The following is a 23,517-nucleotide window of genomic DNA, read 5'->3' as shown; positions in this document are numbered from 1 at the left end:
CCAGGAAGGCAACATGACATGGAAGAATTTCCTCCCACGCTGACTCTCCTCCCACTGGGTACAGGGTGGGGATCCCATGGAAGCCTCTGAGCTGGGGTGTTCCCTGGGTCAAGTGCAGTCATGGGGTTAGACTCCCGGACCTGGTGGGGAAGCGGGTAGGTTCCTGGGGAGGAAACATGCAGGCACATTAAATGGCCAGAAGCCCAGCCGGCTGTAGGTCTGCCCCCAAGACAACAGGTCATGGCATTGTGGTGGCGAGAGGAGCCCCGATCCCCACCCCCAGACACGTGACAACAGCCAGGACAGGCTTCCAGAAAACATGTTTACCCATACACTCCAGAGGTGGCCCTGGCAGTCACAGTGCAAAGGCCCCTTCGCCCAACAAACCCCAAGTTCTGGGTTGCCCTGACTAGGGCGACAAGCCTGGGAAGTGTGGCACCAAAGGCAGGTGGAGAGGGAGTGCAGAGAGGAAGGGCCAGGGCTGGTGCTTGGTTGAAATTCATGGTGCTGGTGAATAGGGGGGTCGCCAGCCCCGGGAGCAAAGGCCACCGGACAGACTCAGAGGTGGGACGAATCCGACTCAGATTACTCAGGGAGCAGGGGTAGGGAGGAGGGTGCAAAGGTCACCACGGCCCTCCTCTTCTCCCCGTAAGTCTAGAGGCCTGAGATGGCCCAGGTGTCCCCAGGGTAGGGCAGGAAGAGAACTTCGGTCTGCTCGGCACACGACAGGAGGCAGGATCCATAAATTAAATGTTTCTGGTGGAGTGTGGTCGGAACAGAGGCCTGGGGAAGGCGTCGTGGCTGGCTGGGCGATGCGGCTACTGGGTCCTCCAGGACGGGTGGGCGAACACAATGGGCCTCTTCTTGGCCCAGCGGGAGAACACAGCCTTCTCAGTGATGAAGCGGTGAGCGCTGCGGGGTGCCCGCTCGTGTGCCAGGTACATCTGACACTCGTCCAGCCGGCCCTTCTCGAAGTAGTGGTAAGGCACCGAGGGGCGGCTCTCCTCCCTGTGGGTGGGGAACGGGGATGAGCGTGAGGCACCAGAGCTCGCCCGCCTCCCACCAGACCCTGCCACCTGCCGGACCCCCTCTCGCCAGGTACTACAGGCCACAGAGCCCCATGCGTGGTCCCAGGGGAGGCCAGAACAAAGGAGGAAAAGGGCAGCCCCTGAGGATCCCAAAGGCCAGGGTTCAAGCCCTGGCTCTGCCTCTTGCAAGCTGGCTGACTCTAGGCCAGAGACGTACGCCGTGAGCTTCAATGACCCATCTGTAAAATGGGGATGGTGGTTACCTACCTTCTCGCCTGAAACCACAGGTCAAAATATGCAAAGCGCCTGGTGCTGGGCTCTTGGTGAGGGAGCCCTCATTCCCCGCAGCATGGAGCTGCCAGCCCTGCACACCCAGCTACTCACTGGCTGTCTGGCCAGGTGCCATGGCAGAGGGCACACAGGCTACTACCATCTCACCCACGTGCTCAGCAAAGAAGTTCCAAGAGGAACAGAGGGTGAAGACGTGGCACCCTTTCAGTTCAATTAGTCATGTTAGTTATGATAACGTTGAGCTATATAATATCACAAGTCAGCACTTAGGTGTAATAGATCACTGACACCATCAGCCCTGATGTTGTGGTAGGCACTTTGGTAGATTATTCTCTCTCTAAACCTTTCCATAACCTTCTGAGGAAAGTGTGATTATTTTCTCTCTTGGACATGAGAAAATAGAGGCTCTGGGAGGTGGCGGCCAGGCCCAAAGGCCACACGGGCAGAGCGGAGGCTGGTATCCAACCTGTTCCAGAGGCCGAGCTCCTTCCCACCCTGTGCCTCGGCCACCCATCGGGAAGCCCACGCACCCTCCAGCATGGACGGGGCCCACGCATGGTGCCCTCCCGCCCGGCGCCTGGCTAGCCTGACCTGCAGTAGCTGTCGCTGACCATTCCATAGACCACGATCTCCTCACACAGCTCCAGGGCGAGAATCATGGTGAACCAGCCGGTGCTGAGAAAGGAGCCCGACTGCCTCCTGGCAGAGGGAGGGAAGCAGTCAGCCAGCCGCGACCCCAACTCAACTGGGAGCAAGGTGGCCCCAACCTCAGCTCTCTCAAGGCACAGCACTGGTTCCCCTCCCAGCCGAGGGCCTCTCACCTTGACGCCCACAGTGGGGCTCTGGGGGTGCCTAAGGACGGGGCAGCCCCAGCCCAAGGCCAGCAATGGGCAACAGCTGGGGGTGGGGTGCAAAGCCGGGTCCGTTCAACTCTTCCCACCCACAGAGGACTTGAGCAAACCACCCCTCTCCCAGCGGTGGTGCGGCAGCCCTGATCACATCCCGCCCACAGCTAAGGGACCAAGCTTGGGGAGACGGCAGGAGGCAGCAGAGCACCGTCGTTGAAAGTGGGGAAGAGGGTCGTCTGGAGTCAAGTGGTCTTCCATTTGAATCTGCTCTGCGTCATCAGGTTTGCTCGTGAACTTCTCTGAGCCTCAGTGACCCATCCGTGAAATGGGGATAATTATGGGTGGCTATGGAGAGGGAACACTTTCAGCCTAGCTCCTCCTCCAGGCCCAACACCCAACTCAGAGCAAGGAACTGTGTGGCTACCCCAGGCCTCGACTCTCTCAAAGCACCAGCACTGGTTACTCTCCCAGCCGAGGGCCACTCACCTCCACCTCTACCGAGGGGTTGTGGGGTGATTCAGTCATTCAAACTGAACACCTCCCAAGCCCTGTGCTGGCCTGAACCGGCCCCGCCCATTGCTAACATTCTCAAGGGAGTGGGTAGCTGGGAGAGAACTGCTGGGAAGAAACAAAAGAATGGGATGAAGGATGTCAGGTGGCAGATGCTCCTTCATTTGGGATCAACATGACACTCCATCCACATCTGGAAGCAAACAGTCATTTGTGGGAGGACCTGGGGGAAGGAACGGCACGTGCACGGGACTGCAGGTGAGAGCAGCGTGGATGTCTGAGGAGGCCCAGACGGCCAGGGTGGCTGGAACAGGGTAAGCGAAGGAGGATGAGGTCACAGAAGCAGGCAGGGGCCAGATCATGCGGGGCTTGTAGGCCAGGGGAGGGAGGAGGTGGGAGTCTGGACTCTACTCTCCCCATTATGCGAAGCTGCTGTAAGGTGAGGGCAAGTGACTGATGGGAAGAATTCCCTGGGGCAGTTGGAGCTCAGGCTGCAGGGGGTGCTGCGAGAGCAGGAGGGGATGGTGGCTTAGGTCAAGGTGGCACCCGTGGGCACGGGAGGAGATTCGAGAGCCCATCGTACGTGGCGGGTGATGAAACAAGGGGAGTCAAGGGCAAAGCCCAAGTGTTTGTCTGAAAAACTGGAGGCTGGCAGCCGTATTTTCTGAGGTGGGGAGGTGGCAGGGAGGAGCCCGTGCGCGGAGGAGGGGGCCACAGGAGTCGGTAGAATGAGATCTTGAGGGCAGCGCCTGGTGCGTGAAAAGGGCTGTTAGAACTGTCACTGTTGCTTTCCTTATCGGGAAGGGACGTCAAAGACCAGTTCAGGTCTCAGAGCACCCCCTCCAGAGAGAAGAGCTCCCTGACGCGGGCCCACACCAGTCACCCCACAATGCGTGCTGGCGAGGCCGAACGCCCCTTACCACCATTTGGAATTCTTCATCTCTAAGAGAACTCGATGAATGACAGCCCTCTGATTCCCAGCCCCCATCAGAGGGCAGGACCACGTCCGCCTGTACCACTGCTGAGCCCCAGCACCTGACAGAGCAGACCCTCGATGGACCAGAGGCTGCTGGAGAAGGCAGGCCCCCAGCCGCCAGGGAGACCCCAGCAGGCAGGCCCCTGGCTCACCGGTTCTTGCCCGTCTCGTCCTGGAAGACCTGGTCGCAGTAGGCCATCATGCGCTCGGTGAAGGTGTACACCTGCAGGCCCGGGTACACCCTGGTGAGCTGCAGCAGCATGCGGTAGGTGCGGCCGCCCAGCGCCCGGTCCATGTGTCTCCCCTGGCCCCACACCACGTAGACGGTGTCACGGGCCTGCTGGAAGTAGTGCGAGTAGTTCCGCAGCAGCAGCGGCACGCTCGTGTGGGAGATGACCCGCAGGGTGCTGCGCCGGCCCACGTCCGCCTCGAAGCCCACAGTGGGCGCCTGGTTCATGCGCAGCACACACTCAGCACCGTCGATCTTGGCACCCAGGCCCGAGCCCAGCATCTGGCCCGAGCTGGATACCACGGCACAGCTGCGGCACGGCTCTCGGACCAGCGGCTGCAGGGGGAGGTAGAGAGAAAGAAAGTCCTGGGGGGCTTCCCTGGTGGCTCAGTGATGAAGAATCTGCCTGCCAATGCAGGGGACATGGGTTCGAGCCCTGGTCCGGGAAGATCCCACATGCCGCGGAGCCACTAAGCCCATGTGCCACAACTGCTGAGCCTGTGCTCTAGAGCCCGTGAGCCACAACTGCCGAAGCCCACGCGCCAAGAGCCCGTGCTCCGCAACAGGAGAAGCCACTGCAATGAGAAGCCCGTGCACCGCAACAAAGAGCAGGCCCTGCTCACTGCAACTAGAGAAAGCCTGCTCGAAGCAACGAAGACCCAACACAGCCAAAAATAAATGAAATAAAATAAATTTATATAAAAAAAGAATGAAAACTAAAACAATTCTTTAAAAAAAAAAAGAAAGTCCTGGGCACACAGCTTCCACCTGCCTGCTACTCCACCCAGGAACACCCCCTGACCACACTTGACATCTATATCAGTAAGATGTATCAGTAAAGGGATGTAAGTCCCTTTATCAACCCATTTTGCAGATGAGGAAACTGAGGCTGGGCAGCTGGAGTGACCTTCTCAAGGTCAGACCGATGACAAGTGGCAGAGCTAAGATTCTGTGTTCAGGGAATCTTCATGCTTCCTCATCAGCCACATTCCTGACCCTGGTCTTTACTGCTGAGGCCCTAAGGGGCCCTACATTGCATTTCCTCATTAAGGTTACATAAGCAAATATTTATAAAGCACTCAGAGCAGTGCCTGGCACAGACTGGGTGTCATGTATGTGTTTGTTAGGTAAATATGAACCTCAGCTCTTCGGAATCACTCTTAGGTCACTCCCTCCTCTGCCCCAGTCCCATTCTCATTGTTCCAGTTTATAAGTAAAAGCAGTCTTTAGTGCCCACGACAACATTGGGAACCTCTGGTTCTGAGCCTCAATCCTGGCTCTGCCCCTTCCTAGCTGTGTGGGCTTACGCAAGTCACTTTGCCTCTCTGAGCCTCAATTCCCTCATCTGTAAAATGGGGATGAAAATAGCATCTACTGCACCAGGCTGTAAGGAAGGATTCAATTAAAAATGCCTGGAGAGTGATCAGCACAGACCAAGGGCACAGTAAGGGTCCAACCCTCACCTCATTATCCCCCAAGAGGCGGAAGCTGAGCCAACAAGCCTGCAAACATTCACTGGGTGTCAGGGGTCAGGGCTCCCAGCAAAGGACTTGCTGCCTACCCCAGGCCTCCATTCCCTCCTGGGGGAACCAGGTTTATGGAGGCGTGTAAAGGATATGGGAACATGGATTCTAGTCAATAAAAGACACAGTGTTGTAGCCCACTCAGGGACATTTCATGTCTGACATAATGTTGATTTAAGAACTCGTAGCCCCAGTTTCCACGCCCCAGCAATAAACAAGACTTCCTTATTCTGCCCTCAGTTTGAGCCTGACCTGACAACTGGGGTCTGGTCAGATCCAAGGTCACCATCAGCCCCAGGAGGTGTTCTGCTTGTCCTACACAGGGTCTTTAAGACAATTAATACTTAATTTATAAAAATCAGCCCTTTTGACATTCCAAACTTAGATTTCATGCTCTGTTAACAAACTTGGGGGACTTGCCTGGTGGTGCAGTGGCTATGAATCCACCTGCCAATGCAGGAGACACAGGTTCAATTCCTGGTCCGGGAAGATCCCACGTGCCACGGAGCAACTAAGCCCGTGTGCCACAACTACTGAGCCTGCGCTCTAGGGCCTGCAAGCCACAACTACAGAGCCCACGTGCTGCAACTACTGAAGCCCGCCCGCCTAGAGCCCGTGCTCCGCAACAAGAGAAGCCACCGCAGTGAGAAGCCCGCGCACCGCAACGAAGAGTAGACCCCGCTCGTCACAACTAGAGAAAGCCCGCGCGCAGCAACAAAGACCCAACGCAGCCAAAAAATAAATAAAAAACAAACAAACAACAACAACAAAAAAAATCAGAGGATCTGGCCACCCTGGGCCCATGTCACCATGAGCTCTGAGCATCTGAAATGAACACTGGCCATGACCGTGGAGCTGGGACAGCGTCCACCCAGCCCCCCTGGCCAAACCTGTATGGCGCTTTAATTTGTCCCCCCGACCCCAGCTGTTTTTGCATCTTTTTTTTTTGTTGTTGTTTTTTTGCGGTACACGGGCCTCTCGCTGTTGTGGCCTCTCCCATTGCGGAGCACAGGCTCCGGACGCGCAGGCTCAGCAGCCATGGCTCACGGGCCCAGCCGCTCCGCGGCATGTGGGATCCTCCCGGACCGGGGCACGAACCCACGTCCCCTGCATCGGCAGGTGGACTCTCAACCACTCTCAACCACTTCCCACCAGGGAAGCCCTGTTTTTGCATCTTGATCAAAGATTTACACAGCACCCGTTCTAAACACTGTCCATGAATCATCCACTTGGACCTGCACAGTGACCCTACCGAGGTAGGAACTGTAATGACAGCCTTTTACAGATAAGGCAACTGTGACTCAGAGGGGTGAAGGTCTGAAATTGGTCTCCTCCAAGCCAGGGTCCCTGAGCACGCCTCCCTCTGACCAACGTTCAGAGAGCTGTCAAACTCCGAACTGGGAGCTTCCTGCACCAGGTGTCGTTGCGGGATGTCTTTGAGAGACATACCAGATGGGGCCGCTGAAATCAGGGTGAAGGGGGTAAAGTGCTCCAAACCTCGCCCAGCAGAGCAAGCATGGGGAGGTGTGTGCCGTGGGGCAAGGGGCCTCAGCTGCCTCGTCACCCCCGGGCCCCACTGTCCCTGTCTCCCCCAGAGGGAGAGCTCTGGGGCTGATAATGACTTTTATCTGTATCATCTGTATCCCCAGCAGCAATCAGCACAAGGCAGGACACATCCAAGGCACCAAATACACACTTGCTGAACAAACGGATTGTGCGTAGACAGGTCAATCTAAAGGTGCACGGATGACCGTGACGTGATGACGTCTGGCTCCCCTCGCTGGGCTGGGAGTTCCAGGGGGCCACCCTGTCTGATTCACCTTTTTTTATCCCCAGCACCCAGCTGAGAGCAGCCAGGCAATTATTTGTTGAAGTAAAAAAAAAAAAAGACATGTGGGAATTCCCTGATGGTCCAATGGTTAGAGCTCGGCACGTTCACTGCCATGGCCCGCGTTCAATCCCCGGTCGGGGAACTAAGATCCTGCAAGATGCGCGGTGTGGCCAAAAAAAAAAAAAAAGACATTTCCTCTTAGAACTTGAGGCTCAGAGAGGTAAAGTGACAGGTCAGCTTGTGGACAGGAGCCAAGCCCAGGGTCCAGGCTGGCCTGACATGAGCCCATTTCTCACAACCCCAGAGAGTTGGGGGCACCCTGGTAGCCTTGGCCGGGCCTGCCCCCCACATGTTGCCCAGCCAACTCACCTTGCCACCTGGCACGCTGCTGTAGCCACTGAAGTGCTGGGGCCCTCGCACAGTGGGCCTGGAGTTGATAGAGAGGTGGGAGTCCCGGCAGGGGGCCAGGCAGAAGGGCAGGCAGGCCCAGCAGCACAGCAGGATGTAGGCAGCAGAAAAGCCCAAGGAGCACAGGATGATGAGGAGGAGCCGACCCTGGGGAGACAGTCGTCATGGGGTGGGAGTGGGGGTCTCTGGGGCTCCTAGAAGCTTCTGCAGGGGTGCTGTACCTCAGCCTCGTGGGTCCAAACCCCAGCTCAGTAGTTCCCAGAACATCAGCAAAGGCCACCATCTCTGTTAACCAGGCCTTCCTCTGGGCTGCCAGGCTCAGAGCACATGACCCTATTATTATTCCTATATTGTAGGATAAGGAAACCAACTTGGGGTGAAATGGGTAGCTCAAGGCCACACAGTACAAAAGTAGCAGGGTGGGGCCTCAAAACCAGAAACCGTGCTCTTAACCAGAAGCTGAGGTGTACTGTGCAGCCTTGGGTATAACTCTCCACCTCTCTGGGCCTGCTTCCTCTTTGAAATAGATAATGCCCACAGCGTGAACTTACTGTGAGGTCAGTGGCCAAAGCACTACCATGAAGTGCTGTGCACGTGAGGACAGGAGAGTGGCCCATCAGAAGGGCAACCAGCCCCCTTCAGACCCTGGGATGAGGCTGTCTGCATGCCATAGCCCATCCCCTCCCCCACTGACTCAGTGGCCATCCACCTAGCTGATGATCGCGATTTGGGTCAGCAGACCGGGTGAGTAAAGGGATGGTAGAAAGGGATGTGAGGGCAGCATGATTCAACGAATGGTTTCAACAACTGAAAGCTGCAGCCCAGAGGCTCCTGCCTCCAGAAACCACGTGCCAAAGGCCACCTGAACCAGGAAGCCCTCCTGGCCCACTGCCCGGTGGGCAGACTTAATGAGTACCCCCCACCAAGCCTTCCAGGTGGAGTCGCCTAGTGGGGGACACAACCCGGACATGCCATTGTGTGCTGGGCCACCTTGGTCACCACCTGTGTCTCTCTGGGTGCTAACTTTCTCCCAGCCTACCCAAGGCCCAGGTCCCTCTGCCACCCCTCAGAAACCACTGAGTGGCTGGCTGGGGCTCTGTGAAAACCAGAGGTGAAAAAGCAGCCCCCCAGCTCCCCCAGGCATATCCTGCCAGAGGCCCTCGCTATTCTGCCCACAAGCCACTTCAGCTTCTAAAAATAAATCTCTGTGTGCCCAGCTGTGCGGAGGAGGGGGTTCAGCCCCTGAGGCCTCAGGCTGTGCCTGGCACCTGGTCTCCTGCCCACAAGGGACCCAGAGACCTTGATCCAGGCAGCCGTGGCTGACTTCCCACAACGTCCAAGGCTCTCACCAGGGGCTCCTGAATAAAATCAAGAGCAGCTAAACTGAACTTTCACAGCATATCCCGCTCCAGGTAGACAGATGCCTCACCTGGTGACCTCGGATGCTCACAGGAGGTAGTGCTATGATCTCCATTCTACAAGGAAGAGGGGCAAGGCCCGGAAACCAGAGATGGAATGCCACTTGCCTGGGGCCACACAGCCTGCCAGATCAGGGCTGGCCTTTGAGGCCAGTCTGGCCTTCTCCTCAGCTCAGGAGCAGTGAAGTCGGAAGTGACAGTCAGCCCTAGGGTGGGAGAGGCTACTAAGGCTGCCGTGCCAGAAGCCACCTCCAAGTCCCCTGTGAGCCTTCCTCCTTCCGCCACTTACCGGAGCCTTCATGCTGTCACTGCCGCTCAGCAGCCGGGTGGCCGCTGCCTCCAGGGATCAGGCTGGGAAGAGATGGGAGCCGGGGACCTGCCAAAACCCAGACACTCAGAGCTGGGTCCCAGGCCTCTGAGGAAACTGCCCAGGGAAACTGAGGCAGGGGAGGGTACAGGTCGGGGTCAGGGCAGATGGCTTCTGGGAATCAAACGCCTTAAAGTCTCCAACCACGGGGAAGCACTGTCCCCATCCTAAAGGAGCTGGAATCAGTGACCCTTGGGAAACCTCCAGCCAACCCAGTCCCCATTGCACAGATGGGGAAGGAGAGGCAGACGAGAGGAGCCCTCGGCTCAAGGTCATCCCTCGACTCTGGGTTGGACAGAATCAGGAGCCTGGAGCCTCGACTCCCATCCCATCTCTCCTACCTCACTAATGGAGAGGCCTGGGGCGGGACAGCACAAGGGATTTCGACCCCACTCCCAGATTCCACCACCCGCTCACCCGGCCAGGCGCTAACCTGGAGGACAGGTTGGGACGCGCCGGCTGCTCCCGATCCGCAGCTCCGAGCTCCATGACCCGCGGGCCGGACGAGCCGGGCAGGAAGCCGGAGAACCTGGGCGGAGGCGGTGCCGTCGCCGCAGCTTCTGGAGACTAGAAACTGAAAGGGCGGTCGCTGCCGGCGGTAGGGGCGGGGTTTGCCGGGACGGGGTGGAGACAGGGGCGCTGGGGGCGGGGCTGAACGGCGGCGGCGGGGCTTACGAGCGCGGCTTGCGCGGCGTGGGTGGGAAGTACGCGGCTGGCAGTGGCCGTGAGGCCTCCGGGAGTGGGGGCCGGGCCTCGGCAGCTGGGGGCGGAGTCTGAGCTCCAGCGTCTCCCCTCTTCTGCCCTCCCGCACGTCTCCCAAGCTCCTGCGGGAGGTGGGTTGGGCGGTCCGCCTAGGAAAGGGCTAGAGGGTGTCGGAGCCAATGTGCCGTGGCTCTCTTGTCGTCCGGACTGGAGTTTCTCCATTTATGAAGTCGGGCGGCGGGGGGCGGGGAGGGGGGCGGTGCGGGACGGTAATTAAACGGGGTTTTAGGCTCAGGCAGCCCCGGGTTTCAAGCTTGGTAGGGTTGCTAGGTTTAGCAAGTAAAATACAGGATGCCCACTTATATTGGAATTTCAGCAACAACCAATAATTATATTAGAAATATGAAATTCCAGTGTCATTGGGCGTCCTGTATTTTCTCTGGCAACCTTACCTGGACTACCTCGGGTGAGTTCACCTGAGCCTCAGTTTTTCTCCTCTGTGGAGTGGGGATGATGATAGCACCTACCTGATGATAGCATCTCCCAGTGAGATGGTGCAGAGGCATCTTGTGGCAGAGCCAAGATTCAAACCCTGGGCAGTCACTGCAGAGCCAGGGCTCTGACAACCTACTTTCATCTCCCAAACACCCCCGTTTTGCTGCAAGATCCAGCGGTAAGACCAGGTTAGAATCACAGGACTGGGGATATACAAAACGTAACTATGGGACTTCCCTGGTGGTCCAGTGGTTAAGAATTGGTCTTGCAATGCTGGGGATGCCGGTTCGATCCCTGCTCAGGGAACTAAGATCCCACATGCTGCAGGACAACTAAGCCTGTGCCGCAACTAATGAGCCTGGGTACTCTAGAGCCCGCGCACTGCAACTAAGACCTGATACAGCAAATAAATAAATAAACATTTAAAAAAACCCAAAAAAACCAAAAACCACAACCAGTATTCAATTCACGAGTCACTTGGTTTATTGCACACAACACAGGTTAGTGGGAAAAATAGAAAAGGGGGTAACAAACAACTCCAAGGAGAAGACTGGGAAGGTCATGTCTCAGCACGAGTGAGCGGCGGGCTTTGGTCCAGCTGAACCAGAATCTCATGACAAATGTGAGTGGGAAGTCGCCTTCTGCTCCAACAGAGCATCCGTCTGGAACAGCTCTCAGCAGCGTGGAGTCCTCCAGCAAAGAGCCTTCAAGTTGCTCAGTCTTGTGGTCTCATTTTAAAGGATCTGCCTGTAGGGTGTAACAGTTATGCCCCAAAGAATCTTGTCTCTATCAGTCTCTGTGCCAGTAGAGTCTTCCTGAGGAACCAAACAAATTCCTTATCTAAAGCAAAACTACTGGGACTTCCCTGGTGGTCCAGCGGTTAATACTCCACGCTCCCAATGCAGGGACCCTGGGTTCGATCCCTGGTCAGGGAACTAGATCCTGCATGCCACTGCACGCGGCAACGAAGATCCCACGTGCCAAAACTAAGACCCAGTGCAGCCAAATAAATAAACACTTAATTTTTTTTTTTTTTTTTTTTTGGCGGCATGTGGGATCTTAGTTCCCAACCAGGGATGGAAGCCATGTCCCCTGCAGTGGAAGTGCAGTCTTAACCACTGGACCGCCAGGGAAGTCCCTTAAGCAACACTATTAATTTATGACACTCAGACACTTGCAGTCCTGTACTGGACAGTTCACAACAGCTAATATGGAAGTTCACATTGGCCACTGTGACTCCATCTCGAATTACTGAGGTTAAATCCTATGAGTTTCACACAAGATGAGGAAGAATCATGGTACAAAAGAAGTCACACTATAACACCCCCCTTCTCAAAGTGTCCTCCAATTCGAAGCCAACACAGTGTAGGGCCCCTGCAGGTGCTGGAATGTGTCCCATTCGAAGGCTCACCTGGGGTCCCTCGGGGATTCAAAGTCAAGTGCTTTCCGGGGCCAGATAGGATTGAAGGGGCAAATAGGAGGCAACTGGGAGAGGCGGGCCTGGGGTGAAGTGGAGAGCATACTTCCCATCTAAACTGTTTTTCTTTTTTACAAAATGCTTCCTGAGCATTGAAAGAAAGCTCATCTTACCACACGCATCCCCTTCTTCAGGGCCCTGGCCTGGGAACCAGCCTGGGCTCAAGCTCTGGTCCCACTTCAAACTCCATTTTCCTTTTTCTAAGAGGTTCCGGTGTGGGCACAACAGCAGGGTATCTGTGTTGGGTATCTGCACCCAGATCAGCAGCTTTCCAGGGCTAGCACTCTATAGGCAAAGCCAAATTCCCCCAAGCCGGTGATCTAGGCCTCCATGCCTCTCCCCATCCTGTTGGGGGCTCTGCTGAAGCAGCCCTGCCCCCGGGGCCTCCGTTGAGCACAAGCCTTCCTTGTATCCCCCACTCCAGCCTGGGCACACCTCAGTTCAGTCTCTCTCCGTGGCCCCAACCCCAAGGGGAAAATGATGAGATGTTCCCTATGGATTCACTCATCACCCACAATGGCTGGTGACGATTCCTTCCCCAGAGAGGCAAATCCTTCCTTGCTAAGGCCGCATGGAGACATGGTCAAGTTCCTGTCTTGACAAGCCCAGACATGCCCAAATGTCCTGGGCTCCCAGGATAGATGAGGGTCATACATCCACAGTGGAACTGACACTGGGAAGTCCCACAGCCTCAGATGAAGCTCTTCAATTTGGTTTTGGCAAAAGTCCTCTCCTTACTCTTCATAGAATAAGGAGGCCCTCCTGCTTCCTTCTTAATCACCGTCCACCCACCCTGGCCGCCGTTCCAATCTCCAGTTGCATTGAGCTCATTCCTACTTCAGGACTTTTGCACTTGCTCTATCCTCTACCTGGACTTCTCTATTCAGATGGCCAGCTCTTTCTTGTCATTCAGCTCAAACATCACCTCCCCAGAAAGGCCCTTGCCAACTTTTCTATCCAACACCGCACCACCATCCCTCTTGTCCCAACCTGATTTGTTTTTTTCATAGTGCTTGTCACACTCTGAAATCATGCAGTGTATTAACTGGTTTTCTTGTTTATGGTCCATCTGCCCACCAGCTTCTAAGCTCCCTGCGGGCAGTCAGGCCAGTCATGTTCTTAGGGCATTTCTAACACCAGCACAGTGGCTGGCACACACTCAGTGCTAGATGAAGTCTGTTGAATGAGCCAGTTGGAAGAGCCAGGAGTCCTGGGCCTCGTGAGACCTTGGACAAGCCACTTCCTTTCCAGCCACAGGCCCTGCCTCAGCCCATTGCCAGAGACCCAAAGTGGGTAGGGGCTGAGCCATCCCCATCGATGAGCGTAGGACTCGGGCCCTGACTCAGCCCTGAAGGATCCAGATCCCAGGGAAATGTAGGGCCAAACCCCAGTTTCCTGCTGTGCTGCCCTCCCACCACAGAGTCTCCACGACCCACCCACCTCCTTAGTGATGACCTTAATGCACTCTGTGTCTCAGCTTCCTGCTGAGCCAGAACAAGGAGTGCCCTGTGGCTTGCGCCAGCTCAGAAAGGTAATCACCCAGACTCACCCAGGCAGCTAGGGGTGAGGTCAATTATATACGTGTATATATATTCCAGGAACCCGCACTCCAGCCCTGCGGCATAAGATTTCCCTTTCCTCTCCCTTCCCCCACCAGCCATTTTTCCTCCTTTTCTCTCAAGGCCAATGGAATGGGAGTGGTGGGTGAGTGAATTTCCCAAGGTCTGGAGTCATCCAGTCCAGGGATCAGCCATTGGCCCACAAAGCCCCCCACACGACCACACTGTCCCCCCAGCCCTGAACTCCAACCACAGTGTCATGTTTTTCTCTCTAGTGCCAGGCTCTCTCTTACTCCAGGTCTTTGCTGTGTCCTTGGCTTGGGACCCTCCCAGAGCTGCATCTGATTCTTCTGGTCTCAGTGAAGGGGTTAGAGCACACCCACCCGTCAAATAATTAGGTAGAAGCTCCTTCCCTGAGCTCCACAGCCCCATGTTCCTTCGCAAGGCTTTGTCACACAGGTTGCTTTTGTCACTGTCCCCCCCCCCCGACTGTGAGTTCTGTGGCGGTGGAATCTATGCATCTTGCTCCACCCCACGTCCCCATTTCCCAGCAGAGGGCCTGTCACATAGCAGGTGCTCAATAAATATTTAATGAGTTAAATGTTTCCATTTTAACGATTAGACCACTGAGGCACAGAGAGGTTTAGCACATTGTCCTGATCACACAGCCAGGCCCCAGAGAAGCTCTAGAGGAAAGGGCCACTTGGGCATGGTCGGATTGGACTGGGGCCAAAGGCAGAGTTGGAGTTTCCTGGAGGAGGGAGAAGGAAAGATCACAGGCTATGCAGGCAATTTTCTTCTCTGCTCCCAGTGATGTCTGTGTGTCCAGGTCCCTCCATCTGACCACCAACCCCTGCTCCCATTTCACAGATGATAAAAGTGACTCCCAGAGGAGGGCAGAGCTTACTCAAGACCCATAGTGGACCTCAGTCTAATGTTTCCCAGAGCTGAAGCCCCCCCACTCCCCCACCTCCTCCCACCTGCATCCTAGAAGAGCAGGAGTGAGGGGGGCCACCCCAGAGGGAGGCCAGTGGGCCCTGCTTGAGCCAGGGCGGGGGGTTGGGAGGCCCGGGTTCTTGGGCTGGCCTTGCCACTTACCCGTACTAAGCCCCTTAAAGTCTTTGGGCCTCAGTTTCCCCATCTGGACGACAAGGGGGCTGGGCTTGGTGGCTTCAGCCTCCCCCCTTCCCCAGTGAGGACAGGGCTGTGGGAGCTGGTGAGTAAGAATATAGGCTCCTGAGTCCAAAAGGCATAGTTGAGTCCTGGTTCCAGCATTTATTGCTGAATGATCTAGCTCAGTCCCTTCACCCCCTGAGCCTTCATTTCATGGTCTGTAAAAAAAAAAGAATAATAGCATTTTTTTTTTTTTTGAGGATTAAATGAGCTAATGTAAGGGAGTCCCTGATACAATGCCAGGCACAGCATCCCCAGCAAAATGAGTTCATAATATTAATTAGGGGATGCTGCCCTCTGGAGGCCAATAGGAGGAACAACAGGCGAGGAGAGCCCGACCCGCTGCCCGGGCCAAGCTGGAACCCGCGTCCCCAGCGGGCGACCATTGTCCAGGTGGGGAGAGCGCGGCTGGGCGCCGGTCACTCGGTGTGCGCCTCCACCCACTGGCAGAGGCGACGGGCGTAGCGAGTTGGGCTGACGGTGGAGAAGGTCCGGCCTGGGTAGCGCAGCGTCTTCCACAGGTGCTCCAGCCGCTTGCGGAGCCCGTAGACTGTGGTGAGGTCCACAAGGCCCAGGAAATAGCGTTGCTCTGGCCCGTCCAGGATGTGTAGGGCGTTGGGGGTGTCGGGCAGCAGCCGGCGGTTCTGGGCTTCCGGCTCCTCCAGGCTCTGTACCCCTCTCATAGACCTGGGGGCAGACAGGAGGGTGAGGTTACCACCTCCTCCAGGGAGCCCCAGCCAATGGACCCTGTCAGCATGGCCATGCTGCCCCTGGGTCATTCCCACACCTCCCATGTGCCCGGACCCGTGATGTCAGATAAACTGGGTGGCTGAGTAAAGTGCAGTTGACGGTCTAAAGCTGAGCTGTCCATCATGCAGCCACCAGCCAGCCATATGTGGCCCTGAGCACTTAAATGTGGCCAGTCCCAAATGAGATGCGCAGTAAGTATAAAATACATACTGGATTTCCAAAGCAGTGTGAGAAAAAGAATGTAAAATATCTCATAAATGTTTATATTGATTAGATGATGAAATGATAAAAGTTTGGATGTACGAAGTAAGTGAAATATGTTATTAAAATTATTTTTACCTATTTCTTTTTTACTTTTAAAAATGAGGTTACTAGAAAATTTAAAACTACATGTGTGGCTCGCATTAAATTTCTACTGGGTAGCGCTGGTCTAGAGCATTTGGGTCACACAGACTCTGGCTCTGCACTTATGTGCCACGTCACTTTGGGTAAGTCCAATATTTGGGTACTTCCTAAACTGCTGTTTGGGGTTACCCAACCCTGGAAGTTTCAGGGTGGCAGAGCTGAAACCTTGCAGACAAAGTCCAACCCAAGTTCGCAGATGGTGTGTCTTTTTGCCTCAAATTGTATTCCAAATCAGAAGGTGCCTCTGGCTGGGCCCCCAGTCCCAACCAGAAGCAGGCTCAGTCCCCTCACGTTGTCCTCTTGTGATGGTGGGAGTTTGGGAGTGGGGGTCGCGGGGGGCGGGGGTCGCTGAGGGCTTTATCCCTGCCCTGCCCAGGTCTTGGGGGAAAGAAACCAATCAAAGAAAGTCCCACCCAAGCACCAACCAATCAGAACCGAGTGGTCTGGGGGCCAGAACAGAGCGCTGGTACTCTCTGCAGTGCCAGGGTTAACCTGGGTGTGGTGGGTTCTGAATGAGGGGCTGGGAACTGGGTGGGGGTGGGGCTGTAGCTGTGACCTTTTACCAGGCAGCATGGAGAAACAACCGTCGTATGCACACTGGGGTTTACCTGCTGAATGACGGCTGTAATATGAGCACTATCTGGGGGTAGAGGGCAAGGGAGAAGCTGACCTAGGTTGGATGGGCAGACTTGGTGGATTCTGTGCCCCGTGGCAGGCATTCCACCATCTGGTCAGGATGTGCCCACCAAGCCATTACCTTGGGTTGTGCCCAAGACTCACCCATCCCAAGGTCTTCCTCCAAGGGGTGGGGATGGGGGCTAGTGAGTGGACATCATTTTTCACTTGTCTTGTCCACCCACTGGATCAATGAACTTATTTCCTTGAAGTGCCTGTCTTAAACCCTGAGTAATTCGGTTCAACCACAGATGTGGGCCTTGGAGGACTGAAATGCAAGTCACTAACCAAGTACTAACATGAATCCTCAAAAGTCATTCTACAACTTCACTTCCTCTCTCTGAGGCTCAGTTTCCACATCTCTAAAATGGGAAAGAGCCCATCCTCTCAATGAGGCTCATAGTCAGCATGCAAAGATTGGCTGCATGCAAGAGGAAGGCAACAAGATGATGGTGACAGTGGTGATGACTTCGGGGTCCTCAAAGTGAAATGACCGAGTTAAGGGGCAAGGGCTCTTTCTAAGGCCAAAATTAAATACGTCTGAAACCTTCAATGGCTCCACATCTCCTTCTGGAAAATGGGCAGATTCTTCAAAAGCCCAACTGGATCTCACCTGGTCTTTCCTCTGCTGTGATCCATCTGTGCCTGCTACCCCTGCCGGCCAGGCTTCTCCAGCCCTCCACGCTACACACACACACACACACACACACACACACACACACACACACACACACGTACACACATACACACAAACACTGCACTTTCCAGTCTTCGAGCCTTTGCCTGTGCTGTTCCCCCACTACACTGTCTGTCTTTTCCATGTTCTCATCACCTCATTCTTGCTGTTGCCTCTGGGGGGCCCACCTGGCTGTGCGGAAGATGAGGCTATTGCCTGGGCCCTGCTCATCCTCATGGAGACGCTGAAAGGCCATCAGGAGGCTGTAATCCAGCACGTTGAGCTCCCGGAGGAAGGCGGTGTCCAGTTCCATCTGGTGGAGGAGCCAGCTCCGCTGGGGCCCTGCCGGAGCATCAGTGCCCCCACCTGAGTGCTCGTTGTGTGCCAGGCAAGTTTCTGAGGGCTCCACACACATCTGCCCTAGAAGGGCAGATGTCATTACTGTCCCATTTCACAGATGAGGGAACTCATCTGTAATTTGCCTTGGTCACCTAGCTAGAAAGCTGTGGAGTTAGGATTCTCTGCCTGACTCCAGAATCTGGGCTATTAAAGACCCAGGCTGGGCTTCCCTGGTGGCGCAGTGGTTGAGAGCCCGCCTGCCGATGCAGGGGACGCGGGTTCGAGCCCCGGTCTGGGAAGATCCCACATGCCGCGGAGCGGCTGGGCCCGTGAGCCATGGCCGCTGAGCCTGCGCGTCAGGAGCCTGTGCTCCGCAATGGGAGAGGCCACAACAGTGAGAGGCCCGCCTACCGCAAAAAAAAAAAAAAAAGACCCAGGCAGAGGGGCTTCCCTGGTGGCGCAGTGGTTGAGAGTCCACCTGCCGATGCAAGGGACACGGGTTCGTGCCCCGGTCTGGGAAGATCCCACATGCCACGGAGCGGCTGGGCCCGTGAGCCGTGGCCGCTGAGCCTGCACGTCCGGAGCCTGTGCTCTGCAGCAGGAGAGGCCACAGCAGTGAGAGGCCTGCGTACCACAAAAAAAAAAAAAAAAAAAAAGACCCAGGCAGAGAGCAGTGCCAGGGACACCCTTCTAACTTCACTCTAAATGGAGGAAGAGCAGGCAGTGACCGCCCCCGTGGCTCACCCAGGTTGATGATCTTGCCCTGAAAATTGAGGTCTTTCAGCACCAGGACAAGGGGGCTGCCCTCAGGGGCGGGCTCCACCCAGCGGCTCACCTCGCAGCCCTTGATGTCATACCTGGGAAGTGAGGGGTGGGGGAGACAGAATTCAACCTTATACAGACTTGAGACATACAGGGAACTCACGAGGTAATAAGAAACAAGAGCTTCCACTGGGTGACTGTCCAGATTCTCAGCACAACCCCAGTCCGTTACTGTCCCCATGTTAGAGATGAAGAAAAAGCCTCAGAGAGGTTTTCTGTTTTGTTTTGTTTTTAATTTGCCCAAGACCACACAGTGAGTAAAGGGCAGAGCAGGGATTCCAACTCAGGCCTTTGAACGTCCAGTCCAGACTTTACCCCTGCCTGTGACTGTCTCTTGGCACCTTGTCATCCCTGGGGTATCCCGGACAGAGGGGCCCAACCCTAGAAGCAGCAACAGAGGGCATGAGTGAAGTCCGCGCCCTGGGAGAGCACCAGCGTGGAGCTCGCAGGCAGAGGCAGGGCTAGGAGGCTCAGAGGGCCACCTGCAATCAGAGGCTAGTTTGAATCCCTGCTCCTCACCTAGTAGCTGTGTGGCTTTCCCCTCCTCAGTTTCTCATCGACAAAATGGGGATGATAAGGACAGCTACCCCTCAAGAGTTGTTCTGGGAATAAGGAAAATGATGAATGCAAATGTCTCAACACAGCGACCATGGCATACTGAGTGCTCAAGAGATGCTGGTCCTGGGAATCACTGTCTCCGACCCGTCAGGAGATCTTGGTAACGTCCCTTCTCTTCCCTGCGCCTCAGTTTCGCTGTCTGTCTAGTGAGTGTGGGTGCTTCAGGTGGCACATTCTGGGTGGGGCGGGGAGGCCGACTCACCTCTCGGAGATGCGGCCGGTGGGATAGAAGACGCTCTGCATGATGATGAAGTATTTCTGGAGACGGGGGTAGGGAGTGAGAGAGGACAGGATCTCACCCTCCAGCCGCCCCCTCCGGCCCGGCCCCCTCACCTCGGCCTCACCCACCTTCTTTCCCCGGGCCACCCGCAGACTGTGCACTCCTGGAAAGGGAGAGGGCGTCAGGTAGAGAGGCCCCAAACTCGGCAACGCCGGGTTCATCCTGCCCCAGTTCCAGGCCATGCCTCCTTCTCGCGATCCGCCGCATCCCGAGCCTTCAGGCCACGCCCCCAGACCCCTTCCCCAGCTTGAGGTGGTGTCCCAAGTCGACCCGCTTCTAAATTTAGCCCCAAAGATGCCGTGTCCCCCAGGCCTAGCCCTGCCCATATACCCTCCTCTCGGGACTATTCAATCCCAACCCCGCCCCCTTTGGGCCCCGCCCGAGGTCTTGGCCCCGCCCACCTACCCCGCCCTCCTACGTTGCTGTCTAGGACCCGCCCCGCCCCTGAACTCTGCCCCCAGCCGGCCCCGCCTCCTGTCCAGTCCCCTCCACCCTGCTCGGGCTCAGGTACCCTACGCCCCCCGTCCTGGAACCGCCCACTCCCTGACCCCCTCCCCTTCTCGCTCTCTCTCTTCACCCCTCCCCTCGCCCCGCAGTCCCGGGTCCCTGGCCGGTCATACCCAGCAACCGCGCAAGCAGCGAGTGTGGGTGCCGCTGCAGGTGCTGCACGTAGCGGGGCAGGTGGGCGAGCAGCGCCTGCACCTCCCGGCGCCGCAGGGTCTTCAGGAAGAAGCGCTGGTCGTGGCTGGGGGGCGGGACGGAGAGGTCACTGACCAGGTGGGGCAGGAGCCGCGTCCGCACCGCCCCTCTCGCCTCCTGCCCTCGCCCCCAGTCTCTCCTCCTCCATCTGACCGCTATCCGGCCCTGACCCACCCTGACCTGGCCATGCTGTCTCTCTCCTCAAGAGCCCCCCTCCGCCCCGGACACCTCTCGCACCCTTTCCCCACCCCAGCCACCAGCTCACGACAGGAAGAAGCTGGCCTTGCTCTTGGAGGTGCTGAGGAACTGCAGGTAGGGGCCGCCGGGACCCAGCGCAGCCTGATAGTCCTCCTCTGCCAGCCCTAGGGAGCGCCGCAGTCGGGCGAAGGCGGGGCCAGCCAGGGTGCCCAGCTCGAAGTCCTGCGGAAAGGAAGAGCAGCCCCGAGAGTGTCCCTGGGGCCCAGGTGTGTGCAGTTGGCTCTGGCGCGGGAGGGTCAGGGTAAGCACACCCTTCCTGCAAAGCCCTGGGGCAAGCCGTCATTCCCATTGCACCGATGGGGAAACTGAGGAGAGGAGCAGAACACACCCCCTCCCATGCAGCACTCGGGCTTTCTACCTCGTGAACCTGGGTCAGGACCTCGGAGAAATCCTCCTCTGTGGGCAGTCCCTGTAGCAAGGAGCAGAGGGGCTCAGGGCAAGTTTCAACCCCCCAGTGCCAGCCCAGGGTCTCCCAAGCATCCTGTACCTGGCCTCACCCCCGTTCCCCCCAATTTGATTCCTCCAGCCAGTGGGGACCACTCTGGGTGTGCCTGAGTTGGGCAGATAGACTGCCAGCCCTCCCAGAGCTGGAGGGAGGAGGAGAGTAACCCAAGGCAGGTCCTAGGTGTGTCTCATTCACTGCTGGGTCCCCAGCACCAGTCTCTTAGCTAGAGCCTGACGCATGTGCCCAGACACACGTTGGCCAAAGCGTCGCCAGATGCCTTCCCAGTCAAAGGGGATGGCCTAGAAGCCTAGGACTGTCTGACTCAGCCTGGGAGAAGCAGGATCAGAGAAAGCTTCCTGGAGGAGGTGCCCCCTAAGCTGAAATCTCAAGGGCAGTGGCGAGGAGGAGCAGGGTGCTCACAGGAGCGGGAACAGCAGTGGTGGCCACCAGGAAGGGAAGGAGAGCCTGAGTGACTGAAGCGAGTAAGGATGGACTGGGGAGGAGGCTGGACAGTTGGCCCTTGGGGTTGAGCCAGCAGGACCATGGGGCCAGGCTGAGTATTGGGGAGCCATGGAAGATTTCCAGCAGGTGATGAGATTTAGAGGACTGCTACTCTCTCCCTGGACCTCCAGGTCCTGTGCTAGGACCTGGCTCACAGGATGTGGTCACACTGTGCACATGTATGCACACACACAAACAACACACATGCTCACCCGGGCCGTCCAGCTGCTGAGCTTGCAGTGGGCGACCCTTTCTGCTGAGCCAGCCTGGCCCCAGCCTAAGCTCTGGGGAGGATGGGCTGGGCTAGTGGGGTGGGGGCAGGGTCCCTTAACCACACACCCTGGCAGAACCGGGAGGGCCTCAGAGACCAAGGAGTACAATCCCTCCCGTCCATTACACAGAGGTGACACTGAAGCCCAAAGAGAGGCAGAGACCCACCTAGATCACACATCAACCACCCGGGTCAGGGGCTTCCTCGCACTCCCCACACACCCTGGGCTTTCTGGCTTCCTGGCCTCAGCCCCCACCCCAGAATGTCCCTCCCTCCCTGCACCAAGCCCCTGCCTTCCTCTCCTTCTATCTAGCCCGCTCTGTTCCCCAGCCCTGCAGTATTGGCAGGACAGGGCATCAGCCTGGCCTTGCTGTCGGTGCTGTGGAGGTGCACGGGACAGACTGGCCACTCACCGTGGGCGGGTGGTCCATGGACACTTGAGTGGCAGCCCACAGCCCTGCCTGCATCATACACGTCAGCTGGTGCAGCTCATGCCCTGGGCCAATCTCAAACAGGCCTAAGCGAGTCTGCTTGTCTCGTAGGCGCCAGAGGAGGCCACGGCGGCCAGAGCTCGAGGTGGCAGCTCTGTGTCCAGCCTCTGGGGAGGGGGTCAGGACCTGGGGTGGGAGGCACCAGAAGCAATGAGCCTGAGGCAGCAAGCATCCCACAGGTGAGAGACCCTGGTCTGAGTCCCACATCCACTGCTTGTCAGCTCACCCCTCATCCCTCTCTGCCTCAGTTTCCTCAGTTGTAAAATGCAGATAAGGCTGGTACCCACCTCACTGGGGGTTGTGAGGGGACAGTACCTGGCATGCAGTCAGCACCCACAATAGTGATGTTTATTATCAGTAGGCAGACCATTTATTTGTTCTGCAACCTCTCACTAGCTTAGGTAGATCACCTAACCTTTCTGCACCTCGTTTTCTCCTCTGTAAAATGAGAACTGTAATAACTCCTTCGTGGCAGGTATTAACTGTTGTTACTGTTGAGTTTGAGCATCCTGCACAGGAACTCCTTATAGTAGGAGCTGTGATGTCAGTGATTCAGTCAGCTATTCCACTCGTCTATGCCGAGTTCCTCCAGGCCAGCGCGGAGGGTCAGCACGAAGCTGAGATCATAGCTGCTGATCCCTTCTCATTGGGCGCCCACCATGTGCCCAGCACTGTCTGAGAGCTTGACCTCCTAACAGCCCTATGAAGGAGAAGCTTTTATCATTGTCTCCATTTTCCCGATGAGGAAACTGAGGAAGTTCTCGGGGGATACCCGCCGGACTCCCCGCTTCAGACCTGCGGCCCCATGTGGGGCGTGTCCCAGTCCCGCCCAGTGCAGGACCCCTTCCGGGCTTGGATGGGGGTGTGTTCGCCCTGCACGGGGAGGGGAGGTCCTGCCCGTGCCCTCCAACCCTTTCCTTTCCTGTCCTCTCTCGGGTCTGCACCTACCTCGTGGGGCCCCGGGCTCGGCGCGGCCATCGCCCCCGCAGCAGCTTCCCCGGGCTCTGGCCGCGTCCCCAGCTGCCGGGCCGCCCCGCTGCAGGAGCTAGGCCCCGCCCCTGCTTCTGGACCGACCAATCGCGTGGTGCCGGTCACGGCTGCACCCAATCCGAGCCGGGGCGCGGGGGATCGCCTGCGGGTCCCGCCCCTGGGGCTGCAGCACCCTTCGGACCGCGGTCCAGGGCTTGGGCAGGGCCGCCGCGCGTTGGTTAAGGTCCCCACCGGGGGAACACCCCACATTCCCTTCCTGGGGTGGGAGACTCAGGTCTCGGGGCGCTCGGCGAGGCGGGTAACCTAAATCCAGTCCCGCCCACACACCCTGGCGTGAAATTCCCACCGACCGTATTTCGGGTGAGGAAACTAAGGTCCAGAGAGAGAAGTGACTACCTCCAGGTCACACAGGAAGTCAGGGGCGTGCATTCATTCAACACTTATTTTGAACATTCACTATGG

General features: G+C 57.0%; 2 protein-coding genes across 3 annotated transcripts; both read right to left on the bottom strand.

Moving 5' to 3' along the window:
* Window positions 1-303: 303 nt before the first annotated feature.
* On the bottom strand, window positions 304-9,998 carry ST6GALNAC4 (ST6 N-acetylgalactosaminide alpha-2,6-sialyltransferase 4). 2 transcript variants are annotated; one of them, XM_060154269.1, is made up of 6 exons: window positions 9,863-9,998; window positions 9,352-9,438; window positions 7,606-7,791; window positions 3,806-4,218; window positions 1,911-2,018; window positions 304-1,008 (listed from the first exon to the last, which is right to left on the bottom strand). In XM_060154269.1, the coding sequence occupies exons 2-6, from the start codon at window positions 9,361-9,363 to the stop codon at window positions 819-821; spliced, it is 909 nt and encodes a 302-aa protein (XP_060010252.1). In that variant the 5' UTR covers window positions 9,364-9,438; window positions 9,863-9,998; the 3' UTR covers window positions 304-818. The 2 variants fall into 2 exon arrangements, with proteins under 2 accessions (XP_060010252.1, XP_060010253.1); XM_060154270.1 differs by having other exon boundaries at window positions 9,847-9,892.
* Window positions 9,999-15,052: 5,054 nt separating this feature from the next.
* PIP5KL1 (phosphatidylinositol-4-phosphate 5-kinase like 1) lies at window positions 15,053-23,072 on the bottom strand. Its single transcript, XM_060153294.1, has 10 exons — window positions 23,014-23,072; window positions 21,988-22,191; window positions 20,716-20,766; window positions 20,365-20,519; window positions 20,021-20,145; window positions 19,469-19,503; window positions 19,323-19,378; window positions 18,425-18,537; window positions 17,530-17,683; window positions 15,053-15,522 (listed from the first exon to the last, which is right to left on the bottom strand). Exons 1-10 carry the CDS (start codon window positions 23,041-23,043, stop codon window positions 15,255-15,257), a joined length of 1,191 nt encoding a protein of 396 aa, XP_060009277.1. The 5' UTR covers window positions 23,044-23,072; the 3' UTR covers window positions 15,053-15,254.
* Window positions 23,073-23,517: the final 445 nt, after the last annotated feature.

This window comes from Lagenorhynchus albirostris, chromosome 7, assembly GCF_949774975.1.
Source record: "Lagenorhynchus albirostris chromosome 7, mLagAlb1.1, whole genome shotgun sequence".
NCBI lineage: Eukaryota > Metazoa > Chordata > Mammalia > Artiodactyla > Delphinidae > Lagenorhynchus > Lagenorhynchus albirostris.
The sequence above is the reverse complement of the archived record's forward strand: the minus strand, read 5'-3'. Positions and strand labels throughout refer to the sequence as shown.